General features: G+C 39.5%; 1 protein-coding gene across 1 annotated transcript in view; it reads left to right on the forward strand.

Annotated features, from left to right (window-relative positions):
- LOC106873757 (uncharacterized) overlaps positions 1 to 13,885 on the forward strand; it is a 285,562-nt gene that overhangs the window by 39,886 nt on the left and 231,791 nt on the right. The window contains exon 2 of the mRNA XM_089353283.1: positions 8,435 to 8,513. Within this exon, the coding sequence (XP_089209409.1) occupies positions 8,435 to 8,513 (79 nt within the window). The remainder of the gene's footprint in view (positions 1 to 8,434; positions 8,514 to 13,885) is intronic.

Consider the following 13,885-nt stretch of genomic DNA (forward strand, 5'->3'; position numbering starts at 1 on the left):
CATCCGGTTTCACCAGTCCTCAGTCAAATCGTCCAACCCATGCTAGCATGGAAAGCGGACGTTAAACGATGATGATGATGATGATGATGATATATATATTGAGAGAGAGAGAGAGAGACGATAAGAAAATGGAGGAAAAACAACAGTTAGAAGTGTATCTTTGATGCTAAAAAGCCATTATTTAATTAGTTAAGCAATGTGAAGGTAAGAGTGAGCTTACAGCTGTTTTTGTGTACCATATTGAGGTAAATATGTATTTACCTCAATGCAAATGGTAGCCGTCATGAGAACGAAGAAGGAAGAGACAGACAAAGAGGAGAATAGGGTGAAAGATAGAGGAAGAAACTGGAAAAGAAAATGTTCAATGATTCGAAAGTCTTACATTTTTTAGTTGGGTTCAAAGTTCATTAAACCTTTTTAGATTACCTGCTGCCATATTACATTGTACCAAGGACCATATTTACTGAGGTAATTACCAGGAATGCCTCTGGTACTTCTATCCCTTAGAGTACTTAACACCTCTAACTTTTATCCGTTAGAGTACTTAACATCTCTAACTTATACCTTATATATATAGGCGCAGGAGTGGCTGTGTGGTAAGCAGCTTGCTTACAAACCACATGGTTCCGAGTTCAGTCCCACTGCATGGCACCTTGGACAAGTGTCTTCTGCTATAGCCTTGGGCCGACAAAAAACTTTGTGAGTGGATTTGGTAGACGGAAACTGAAAGAAGCCTGTCGTATATATGTATATATATATATGTGTGTGTGTGTGTGTTTGTGTGCCTGTGTTTGTCCCCCCAACATCGCTTGACAACCGATGCTGGTGTGTTTATGTCCCCGTAACTTAGTGGTTCGGCAAAAGAGACTGATAGAATAAGTACTAGGCTTACAAAGAAGAAGTCCTGGGGTCGATTTGCTCGACTAAAGGCGGTGCTCCAGCATGGCCACAGTCAAATGACTGAAACAAGTAAAAGTGTATATATACACACATACACTTATATACTGAAAGAAGGTAACTTGTATATATGAGTGTGTGTGTATATCTGTCTTTCTTCCCACCCCTACATATATACATGTATACATACATTGTTACACACACATGCATTCTTAAACCTATTTGTATAGTAAAGAAAAAGGTGTACCCACACTTAGCCATTATGCATTGGCATTTTGAAGGCAACATTGTTTTTAATCTAGTCCATCGCTCCCCGCCTCCTTCCACTATTGGTTGGAGGCTTCTTATTATTCTGTTAGCTTCCATCTGCACACAGTCAACCAACCAACCACCTGCCTTGACAGGACAAACCAATTAAACAACAAAGATTAGGTCATAGCAAAGTTGACTGGTTACACTAGCTCCATAGGTCAGATTACTTTCTAGAAACCCTTCTGCATCACAAAGCAACCAATTAACCAGGGATCCTTCGATCTAACCAATTAACTAGTATGATTAGCTAATCCATCATCATACTAATCAAGTCTTATCAATTGGCTTATTCATGCAAGCGTCTCCTTCAATTCAAGCCCTTAACAGCTAAAACTGTTTAGGGGCCCCATATTTAACATTGAATTAATAACCTTTTTTTTATTTTATTTTTTATTCATTTTCCTTTTGTCCCCTTATTTTTCTTTCGTCTATTTCTTTCTCCTCTCCCAAACATTTTTCTGCTTGAATACACTTAAAGAATTTTTTTTTCTTTTTCTCTTTTTGCTATTCATTACAAACTGATACTTGTTGTCAACCATTCCTCTTGCTATGTCTCCTCCTCCTCCTTCTTCTCTTGATCAATAAATTACATACAAACAGCAAAGCTCACTCAAACAACAACAACAACCACCACCACCACCACCATCGTAATCATATTCATGGTTATTATGTCTCAGGTTTATTTTCAGGGTTAAGGCTGTGTTGTTCTTTTTCCAATCCACATAATATCTATCCTTCGCCACAGCTCATTCCCCCCACCCACCCACCACCACCGCCCAATATTTCCCAACAACTTTCTCACAATGCAGTGAACTAATGCAATTGTGTGGATGTTTTTATTTTCACAAAACTGAGAGCCACACACACACTTGGAAATATGAAAAAAATAAAAAAACAGCAAAGAGTGCAACAACAACAACAACAACACCAACATAATAAATATTTCTAAAAATATAAAGATATCCCCAAAAAAATCTCAGCACAATAGTTGTTTGTCTGTGTGTGTGTGTAATCACACAAACTTCCAGGTAAGTTTCACTTACTTTTCTTTTCATTTTTTACTTTCACCTGTGTCTTTATTGCCCCCCTACACACACACACACTACCACCACCACCACCACCACTAACAACAGCAACAGCAGCAACAGCAGCAACAGCCTTTGTGTTACCTTAAACTACTAAAATCTTTCTCTCCAAATTCTTTTCCCTTTCGAAAGTAAATAACAAGTTTTTCGCAGTTGATTTTAAAAACACAAAACTAACTCTAAACATTCATTAAATATTGATTTTAGTTTTGCTGAAATCGATAAATAAATTCTCTAAACATTTTCTTTTCCTTGTCATTATTGATAATCAAACAAGGAGCCTCTACAACCAGAAATAACAGTCACATCTCCCTCATAACACAGCCTACTGTCATTTAAACAGAGAAGGTACACTGGCTAGAGTCATCCTAAGTATGCTTGGTATAAAAAAAGTAGGATGGTCACGGATGGATTGTCTTTGATAAGCGGTCTGTGAGGATGGATCAGGGCTATATCCCTAAACATCTACAATGAGGAAGCTTTCATAGAATTGCTTGACTTGCTAGAAATACCAGCTAAATTTCTCAAATTACTTATTACTGCCTTGGATGTAATGAAATTCACTTCACAATTACATGGTTTTGTAGTTTAGTTCCCCTGTGCTGCACCTTGGGCAAGTCTGCTCCCCAGGCCAACCAAAAACTTGTGAGTGAATTTAGTAGAGGGAAACTGAGTGGAAGCCCATGGTACATCACCACCACTGCCACCACTATCAGCAGCAGGTTTAGATATGATCCAATGTCTGTTTTAACTTGGTTTCTACAGCTGGATGCCCTTCCTAAGGCCAACCACTTTACAGTGTGGACTGTTTGCTTTTTATGTGGCACCAGCACCAGTGAGGTCACCATACAGTTTACAAGACTAAGGATCCCTATCAATGAAGTGGGCTACAATACCAACACTAGTCCCCTCAAAACAGCCAGCCTTGTGCATAAATTAGAAACCATTGTTGTTGTTGGTGGTGGTAGTGGTGATGTAGTCTGAAAAAATGGTCATGTCCCAATAAAGTTCTGGGAGCTATTTGAATTGATACGTCGAGCAGGGATTCAGAATTCTCATATCACCAGTAGGTATTTTATCAACCCTGAAATTATGGGAATGATTTTTTAATATTTTTGCAACTGATTTAATCAACCACAGTATATAGCAAGTCCCTATTTCATTGATTATGAAGAGGTGACAGATTAAATCATCTTTAGCCAGAATTGAAATAGATAATTACTGGTATCTCACCGAGATATGAAACCACTTATTTTCAAGGAGGTTTACTGTGTGGTTTGTCATGTACTCTTTGCTGGCAGTTCACAATGAGGGGTAGGTGGCAAATGGAAACAATGGACCACACTAAACTTTGAGTTTTCACATATTTTATTAACCTACATCATCATTTTTACAAATGTACATCCATTACAATAATGAATTAATGTTCAATGAATATAACAATTAGGAATATTCTGTATATGACTTGCTGGGTAATGTAATGAAGATAGTGTGATGAAATTAAAACATTGCATATAATTAATATTTGTTATTCAATATTACAAGATTGGTGTCTTTTGTTGAATATAATATAAGCATGTTACATAAATGAAAGAGGGAGAAGAGAGGGCAACTTGCTGAGACAAGTGACATAGACTCCCCCACTAGATGGCTTAGTGACTCTAGCCTGAGGTTGAGTTTCCCAGCTTTTATAGCTGTAAGCTACTTCTAGAATCTTCAGCCAAACTGTGACAAGAAAACTCATACACTTCCTTTGAAGTTTTGCTACCTCAGTTATAACAAGTCAGCTAATGCTAATTGGCTGAACCATATTCAGGTAGGTGTTAACGCCTTTTCTTTTAATAGAGATACATTAGTTTGTGGCTAGAGACAGGAAAAATGTGAGAGGTATGGTTCAAATATCAGCCTGGGGCCTTACTGCTGAATGAATAGTCAACTGTGTCTGTGTTTTGAACATGGGCATACTTTTGGAGCAAACTGTTTTCACAGATAGCTCTATTCTCCTACTAACCCTTTCATTGTGAAGAAACTCTATACCAACAATATGGTAAAGAGAAAATAACTCAAAGGAACATTACTGAAATGTGAACATGGTAAGATTTCACTTATGTAATATAAGTGAGCTGAAGAACATCAATTAAAATTATTCAAACAGTTAGTAAAGAAAAAGGGTCTTTAAAATGTAAAAACACAAGGGATAGAGATAATTCCATTAAGATGAGTTTTATAGAACACAAGGTGTACAGCTAAGAAGGTTAAACTTTGCCCAGTGACATAACATAATGGCTGTAATAAGGTTTTTAATTCACAAATATTTGGTCAAATAGTTTGGTGTGTTAGCCTTGCAGACATTATGTCTGGAGCTTTACATAACTGTATATTGAAAGGTAATTGCTAAAGTAATCTAATCCATCAATTAAGCAATTATATGTAATAAAATCTAATCTTGTATCTGTGGAAAAATGTCAGACCGCCCTAACCTTACCCCTGCCATTATAATTGTCCCAGAGAGAAACTGATCCTAATTTGTATTTTATTTTGTTTTTGAATTCAAATGGTGCTCATATTTCGGTAGAGAACCTGAAGGGTTTCTTACTGGGTTGCTGTGTATCTTCTTATATAATCTTTGATTAATTTCTAGTCTTTACCTGAATTCCAATGCATATTCTTTGCACAGCACCACTTTAAAAGCTATAGGATATCAATTTGGAAATATTGCAAAAAAATATCAAATAAATGATTAACATTCAATAATATGTATCACCTCAAAGGTGGCAAGCTGACAGAAACGTTAACATACCAAACGAAATGCTTAGCGGTATTTCATCTCTCTTTACATTCTGAGTTCAAATTCTGCCGAGGTCGACGTTACCTTTCATCTTTTCGAGGTCAATAAATTAAGTACCAGTTGTGCACTGGGGTTGATCTAATCGACTGGCCCTCTTCCCTAAAAACTTTGGGCTTGTGCCTAGAGAAGAAAAGAATATGTGTTATCTCAGATATTGTGCTAATGTAAACATCATGAAATCATCATCATCATCATCATCGTTTAACATCCGCCTTCCATGCTAGCATGGGTTGGACAATTTGACTGAGGACTGGTGAAACCAGATGGCTACACCAGGCTCCAATCTGGCCTGGCAGAGTTTCTACAGCTGGATGCCCTTACTAACGCCAACCACTCCGAGAGTGTAGTGGGTGCTTTTACGTGCCACCGGCATGAAGGCCAGTCAGGAGGTACTGGCAACAACCTCGCTTGAAATGGTGTATTTTACATGCCACCTGCACAGGAGCCAGTCTGGTGGCACTGGTGCTAGGAAACAATTACAAATCAGTTTTTAACAAATTATTTGAAATATAGAACTTTTCTTGATATTTTTTTTTCCCCATGTTTTGTGTATATTTGGCAAGTGATTCAATCTAAACACACATGGTGTTGCTGATGTTGTTGTTTATACGTAGCTCAGCTATGATTCAGCAGACTTAGGATGAAAAATGTTCTAGATATGACCATAGGTGCAGGAGTGGCTGTCTGGTAAGTAGCTTGCTTACCAACCACATGGTTCTGGGTTCAGTCCTACTGCATGGCACTTTGGGCAAGTGTCTTCTGCTATAGCCTCGGGCTGACCAAAGCTTTGTGAGTGGATCTGATAGGCGGAAACTGAAAGAAGCCTGTTGTATATATATATATATATATATATATATATATATATATATATATATATATATATATATATATATATATATATATATACATATATATATAAATATATGTGCGTGAGTGTGTGTGTGTTTGTTATTTGTGTCTGTGTTTGTCCTCCTCCCCTGTTGCTTGACAACCGATGTTGGTGTGTTTACGTCCCTGTAACTTAGCGGTTTGGCAAAAGAGACCAATAGAATAAGTATTAGACTTACAAAGAATAAGTCCTGGGTTCGATTTGCTTGACTAAAGGCGGTGCTCCGGCATGGCTGCAGTCAAATGACTGAAACAAATAAAAACAAACAAACAAATTGCATCACTATTTTCTTACTCAGGCATAATGTATCAAGGACTACATTATCCAACTTATTTGCCTTCTTTTTTTTTTTTACAGTATAATAGGACATGATTTGAGGGAGGTTTGGTTGTTATTTTTTATTGGTCAAACTGCATTGTTGACCTGTAGTGACCGAGATTGCCATCAACAGTAAACATATCCTGTTGTAAAAAAACAAAAACACCAATCCCATCACTGCTGTGAGAGAAAATAGATTTACCACAATGCCCCCCCCCCCTCTTACACTTCATCTCTCCAAACTTTATTGATGGAATCAAATTCGTTTGTTACACAGGGCACAACGAAATACCTCCTAGGTTCACTATTCTTGGTAAACATTTCAACAGTGAACGCAATGTGCACCAGTTCGAATTGCAATGAGAAATAAACAACAAACCCATAAAACACAAACTACATGAAAACCCCATTTCCACATGTGTAACTCCACATGTGTTACTCAACCAGCACCACACCAATAGCTGCATAAAATATGGGAGACTTTTCTGTTGCCACCTGGGCAACTATACAGTAATCCCTCACTATATTGCGGTTCACCTTTCAAGGTTCGCCTATCACAGTTCACCTATTGCAGTTTATTATTTAAACTTACTTCGATTCCTCCATGGTTTCGTTTTGCATTTATAACAAAATTAATATATACAAATGATAAAAATAATTTTAAAAATATACTGTATATACTTGCTTCCCAACCAAATGGTTTCAGGTTCAGTCCCACTCCATGGTTTCAGGTTCAGTCCCACTCCATGGCACGTTGGGCAAGTGTCTTCTACTATAGCCTTGGGCCAACCAAAACCTTTATGAGTGGATTTGGTAGACGGAAACTGAAAGAAGACCGTTGTATATTATCATCATTTAACATCCGCTTTCCATGCTAGCATGGGTTGGACAATTTGACTGGGAACTGGTGAACCAGATGGCTACACCAGACTCCAATCCGATCTGGCAGAGTTTCTACAGCTGGATGCCCTTCCTAACGCCAACCACTTCAAGAGTGTAGTGGGTGCTTTTTATGTGCCATCGGCATGAGGGCTAGTCCAGCGATACTGGCAACGGCCACGCTCAAATAGTGTTTTTTACATGCCACCTGCATAGATATATGCGTGTTTGTTATTTGTGTCTGTGTTTGTCCCCCACCATCGCTTGACATCCGATGTTGGTGTGTTTATGTCCCCTGTCACTTAACGGTTTGGCAAAAGAGACCAATAGAACAGGTACTAGGCTTATAAAGAATAAGTCCTGGGGTCAATTTGTTTGACTAAATAGGTGGTGTTCCAGCATGGCCGCAGTCAAATGACTGAAACAAATAAAAGAATAAAAGGAAAAAAGTACAGTACTGTTTCTACTTTGCGGATTTTCACCTATCGTGGGGAAGGGGCTTTGGAATGTAACACCTGTGATAGACAAGAGATTACCGTAATTTAGTTGCTAAAACTTTCCTATAGAATATTAATGACCACACAATGAAATAAAGAGTTGATACAATTGCTTGTCTGCTGCTGCTACTGTTGCTTGACCTCATATTGGCCCTGATTGACCAAACCTATAATAAAGATATTACAACAGTGAGCATTTTATATGCATCTAGGGTTGTGGAGGCGCAATGGCCCAGTAGTTAGGGCAGCGGACTCGCGGTCATAGGATCGCGCTTTCGATTCCCAGAGCGGGCGTTGTGAGTGTTTATTGAGCAAAAACACCTAAAGCTCCAGCAGGGGATGGTGGCGAACCCTGCTGTACTCTTTCACCACAACTTTCTCTCACTCTTTCTTCCTGTTTCTGTTGTGCCTGTAATGCAAAAGGGTCAGCCTTGTCACACTGTGTCACGCTGAATATCCCCGAGAACTACGTTATGGGTACACGTGTCCGTGGAGTGCTCAGCCACTTGCACATTAATTTCATGAGCAGGCTGTTCTGTTGATCAGATCAACTGGAACCCTCGACGTCATAAGCGACAGAGTGCATCTAGGGTTATGTTATTCGATGTAGCCTTCCTTCTGCCGTTCACCTTTTATTTTAATGAATGAATTAAATCTTTTTTGCCTTGATTTCCCTCAAATCTCAAAAGTTGATTTTCTTATTTGTCAGGTTCTTTCGAAATTGATTGAGGATTCTGAAAGTAACAACTGTGAATGGATTAATTACAATACAAAGCAGGAAGATGAAGGTAAGGGCTTTAAAGGTTTTTAACCCTTAAAAGAGATGACTGGACTGGGATGATCTATGAACCCGACACTTGTTGGGCTAGAGCAGCACTTTTCAAACTGTGGGTTCCAACCATTCAGTGGGTCACAACAAAAAAGAAGGAAAGAAAAGAAACACAAGTGTGTATGAAGTGCAGAATATCCAGCATTTTTCAAACTGTGGGTCCTGACCCTTCAGTGAGTTGTGAGATGGATAAAATGGGTTGTGACAAAAAAGTTTGAAAAACACTGGATTAGAGTAATATACATACATACATACATCTTCATCTTAACTGCTTTCTCGTAAATGAGCAAAGTCATTGCTAAAAGGAATCATTGAAATGAGTCAATGTTGATGCAATGTGAGGCCCCTGTATGACTCTTGAGCCTGAGGTTTGATTGTATGACTCTTGAGCCTGAGGTTTGATTGTATGACTCTTGAGCCTGAGGTTTGATTGTATGACTCTTGAGCCTGAGGTTTGATTGTATGACTCTTGAGCCTGAGGTTTGAGTGTATGACTCTTGAGCCTGAGGTTTGAGTGTATGACTCTTGAGCCTGAGGTTTGATTGTATGACTCTTGAGCCTGAGGTTTGATTGTATGACTCTTGAGCCTGAGGTTTGAGGGACAGAGAATGAAGTACGAGAAGGTTAGGAGAAGGCTTAGAAGGAATGAACCTGTGGAGAATGAGGGGGGGGGGGTATTGCTTTTTGCATGTGTGGTTTGTGGAAGGAGGTGCTTGAGTCATGCACACCTGGCCAGCCATCAGAGAACTTACAGGAATTGATCCATGGTAAGTTGTGACATGGCTGTTATTCACAACAAAACGTATACAACATGTGGAAAGATGTGCCTTTCGGTTGGAGGATTGGAAAGGCAGGTTGAAAGAGTTCATTCTGTGGCACTGGTTCCCTTTGCCAGCAAGCACAGCTGTGCATTATGCCATAGAATGTGCATTATGCCATAGAATGTGCATTATGCCATAGAATGTGCAAAACATATATGCATACATATGTATGTGTGTGTGTGTGTGTGTATATTCATAAAACTTTTACAAGGAAAAAGTTGATATTGATTTCGAAGTGTCAGCTTGTTCACTTTCATCGGACTGTTTGCTGAAAGAAAACAGGGCAAAACTTCGAAGTCACTGTCAACCTAATAAATATGTGCTCCCTGAGTTTAATGTTGAATTGTTTATATATAAATAACTTGACATAAACACCCCAAAGAATTCCTCTCATTATTATTATTATTATTATTATTATTACTATTATTATTTTGAGTAAATTAATTTTGGGATATTACTAACACCTATTCATTCCAGAGAAGATTTGATTATCAAGAGTTGTTTCTCAATCTATTTTCAAAATTAAACATATTTGATGGCATAAAACAAGCATGAGTGCATTAGATGCATTCCAATTTCAAAAGTGCATATCCAAGAACAAAAAGGGTTTTATGGAAGACTCAGCTTGGCATATAGGACCTGGCATGATTTTGAGACATTTTTTGTAAAGAGTGTGTCATATATACCACTGGTAACTTAAAAGGTAACTTATCATTTGGAAATCTTCATCTCAACAAATGTGTCAAGATATCTTATGATTTAATTTCGCAATGCAGAGGGAAATACTTCAACTCTTTACTACATATCATTTGAAGATTATCCCTACCCTTTTCTTTATACCCCTGTCCCTTACTTTAGACCCCTACCCCTTTCTTTAAATCCCTACCCTTTCTTCAGACCCCTACTCCTTTCTTTAAATCTCCACCCCTTTCTTCAAACCCCTACCCCTTTCTTCAGACCCCTACCCATTTCTTCAGACCCCTACCCCTTTCTTCACACCCTTATCCCTTTCTTCAGACCCCTACCCATTTCTTCAGATCTCTACCCCTTCTTTAGACCCCTTTACACCTGACAGATTCAACTAAAGTAATCAGCTTTATTTATTATCTTTTCCTTTTGTTGGTTATTTATCATCTTGCATGAGATAGAGTTGAGAGGAATTTAGGTTATGTAGCCAACAATATTTTGGTAATATATAGGTAGGTGATCCTGATATAACATTTGAGAGGAAAAAACCCACAAAATATGACCTTAAATCTTTTCAATGCATCCACTCGTCACACTTCCCTAAATTCCAAATATCAAATATGGTGAATGAATATTATTTCTAGATATCATAAACTACTTTAAAGCGTTCATATTTTTTTTTGTCACTTTGTATCTCAAAGTGTGAACGTACATGGGTTAGCTGTTAGTGTGTGGTACTCTCAATCATAACACTGTAGTTTCAATTCCTGAGCCAGGCAGTGCATCATGTTCTTGAACAAACCACTTCATTTTTGTTACTCCTGTTCTCTCAGCTATAAATAAGTCCCAGCAATAACTGGGAAGTTAACCCTGCTTCAGACAGTCATCTCTTTTTTAAGGGGGGAGGGTCATAATCTCAGTCACTTATTCACCATGGAAACCTGGTTACTCCAGCCTTATGAGTCCTTGGGTACAAAACAAACTTATGTCAAAGTTTAAGAGTCTAAAAACCACATCTTACTCGGGTATTTTTTTATCAATTTAATTATTTTATTCTTTGGAAAGAAAGGAGAAAGACGGATGGTTTAAGATGGGGGATAGAGGTTAATGCAGTGAATGGGGAACAATAATTAAATATCATATTATTAATAGTATATTAATTAAGAGATATTTTAATGAAGTGGTTCATATTTTTTTGTTGAATTCTGGAAGTTTTATAAAGAGTGCATAGTTGATTATTTTTTGGACTTTAGCAAAGGTCAGTGTTAAAATTTTTGGTAGCTCACAACTGCATGCGTGAGTGTGTGTTGTTGTGACTGAGTTTGAGAGAGAAGAGATAGATAGAGAGAGAGAGAAAGATAGAGTGTGAGGGAGAGAAGAAGCAAGAGTGAGAGAGAGAGAGATCATCATCATCATCATCATCATCATCGTTTAACGTCCGCTTTCCATGCTAGCATGGGTTGGACGATTTGACTGAAGACTGGTGGACCAGGAGGCGACACCAGGCTCCAATCTGATTTGGCAGAGTTTCTACAGCTGGATGCCCTTCCTAACGCCAACCACTCAGAGAGTGTAGTGGGTGCTTTTACATGTCACTGGCACGAGGGCCAGTCAGGCGGTACTGGCAACAAACTCACTCAAAATAGTGTATTTTACGTGCCACCTGCACAGGAGCCAGTCCAGGGGCACTGGCAACGGTCTCGCTCGAATGTTTTTTCACGTGCCACTGGCACAAGTGCCAGGGAGGCGACGTTGGTGATGATCAATGGCCACGCTCAAGAGAGAGAGGGAGTAGAGAGAGAGAGGAAGAGAGAGCGGTGTGTGTGTGTACGTGTGTGTTTGTGTGTAAATGTTGAATATCTGGCTGCAATCATATCGATGGGTGTTTCTTTATTTTTTAGCAGGTAAAAAAGAAAATCTGATAAGAGTTGTATAAAAGTTAATAGAGCTATTATTTAGAGGAGACAGGCATCAAGCATTCATTACTATTGTGGCTAAAATCCTTTCACTTACATGTGAAATGGATCCCTTTTAAATTACCTACCTTCCTACCATCCCCCGCACCCCATCATCACTACAATCCTTAAAGTATAGAAAAGTCATCATGCTGGACGTATATCTGGAAATCAAAGACTAATATGCTATTCCTGGCATCACCACTAGTTACAATAGGTATGACTGGTGTAATATTTCAAAGCAGACAGCAGACTCTGGCTACTTCAGCCTATTGTTCATGGTCTTAGCTTTCATGCCTGTTCACTGGGTTAGGAAACAGCAAACAGCAATGTTCATTGTTAAAACTGAAACAGCAGTCAAATCTACATTATTTACATTTGATGGATATTTGTTCTCATCTTGTTTGTAGTTAACACAACGTTTCGGCTGATATACCCTCCAGCCTTCATCAGGTGTCTTGGGGAAATTTCGAACCTGGGTTCTCATTTCTAAGGTATTTTTTGATGTTGTTTATTATTATTCAGGTCACTGCCTGGAATCGAACTGGCAATCTGAGGGTTAGTAGCCTGCACTCTTAACCACTACGCCCACGGGCATATGGCGTAGTAGTTAAGAGCGCGGGCTACTAATCCCAAGATTCTGAATTCGATTCCAGGCAGTGACCTGAATAATAACAACAACAACAACAATAATAATAACAACAACATCGAAAAATTAATGTTGTTAATATTCATTCTTGAATACTTACAGGAAAAATATGAGCAGGAAGGGAACTCCAGAGAGAGAGAGAGAGAGAAAATCGACAGAGACAGAGAGGGGGGTGACACAAAGAAACAGAATATACAGCAAAAAAGACAGACAGTGAAAGAGGGAGAGAGGGAGGGAGGGAGGGAGAGAGAGAGAGAGAGAGAGAGAGAGAGAGAGAGGGGGGCTGCCATGTTTGTTGATGGTATGAGCTGGCTGTAGGGCACATTGTTTGAGGGTGATGGCTGTGATATTGTCAAGACTGGTGGCCTTGTAGGGGTTTTAAGTGATTGGAGGGCCTTTGACATTTGGTCATGTGGTGGTTGTGGTAGCGGTTGTGGTAGTGGTGCTTGTGGTGATGGTTGTGGTGGTGGTTGTTGTGGTGGTTGTGGTAGTGATTGTGGTAGTGGCTGTGGAAGTTGTGGTTGTGGTTGTGATTGTGGTGGTGGCTGTGGAAGTTGTGGTTGTAGTGGTGGTTGTGGCGGTAGTGGTTGTAGTGGTGGTTGTGGCGGTGGTGGTTGTAGTGGTGGCTGTGGTGGTTGTAGTGGTTGTGGTGGCGATTGTGGTGGTTGTAGTGGTGGTGGTGGTTGTAGTGATGGTGGTTGTGGCAGTGGTAGTTGTAGTGGTAGTTGTAGTGGTGGCTGTGGTGGTGGTGGCTGTGGTTGTGGTGGTAGTGGTTGTGGTGGTAGTGGTTGTGGTTGTGGTGGCGGTTGTGGTGGTTGTAGTGGTGGTGGTGGTTGTAGTGGTAGTTGTAGTAGTGGTTGTGGCAGTGGGGGTTGTGGCGGTGGGGGTTGTAGTGGTGGCTGTGGTGGTGATGGTGAGGCTGGTGTAGTGAGAAGGAACAGCCGGGCACCGGGGTGGGGTGGGGGCGGGGGTCTATTTACCTAACGTACAGCAAGTATGGAATGACAGGCAAAAAAAAGCAGGCAACAAAAAAAAAAACGAAAGCTGTTTCTCTCTCTTTCTCTCTGTTGCAAACGCTGATTCCCTAGAAATGACATTAGGGGTTAAGGAATGGAAGAAGGGAGCAGTAAGACTCTTCATTTTAGTGTTCTTTCATCAACATTGATTCAGAGTTAAATACCAAACAGAGCCTGTTTCCTGTCACAACCATCTTGTTCAC

The sequence above is a fragment of the Octopus bimaculoides genome, chromosome 6 (assembly GCF_046866305.1).
Source record: "Octopus bimaculoides isolate indiv1 chromosome 6, ASM4686630v1, whole genome shotgun sequence".
Taxonomy (NCBI): Eukaryota; Metazoa; Mollusca; class Cephalopoda; order Octopoda; family Octopodidae; genus Octopus; species Octopus bimaculoides.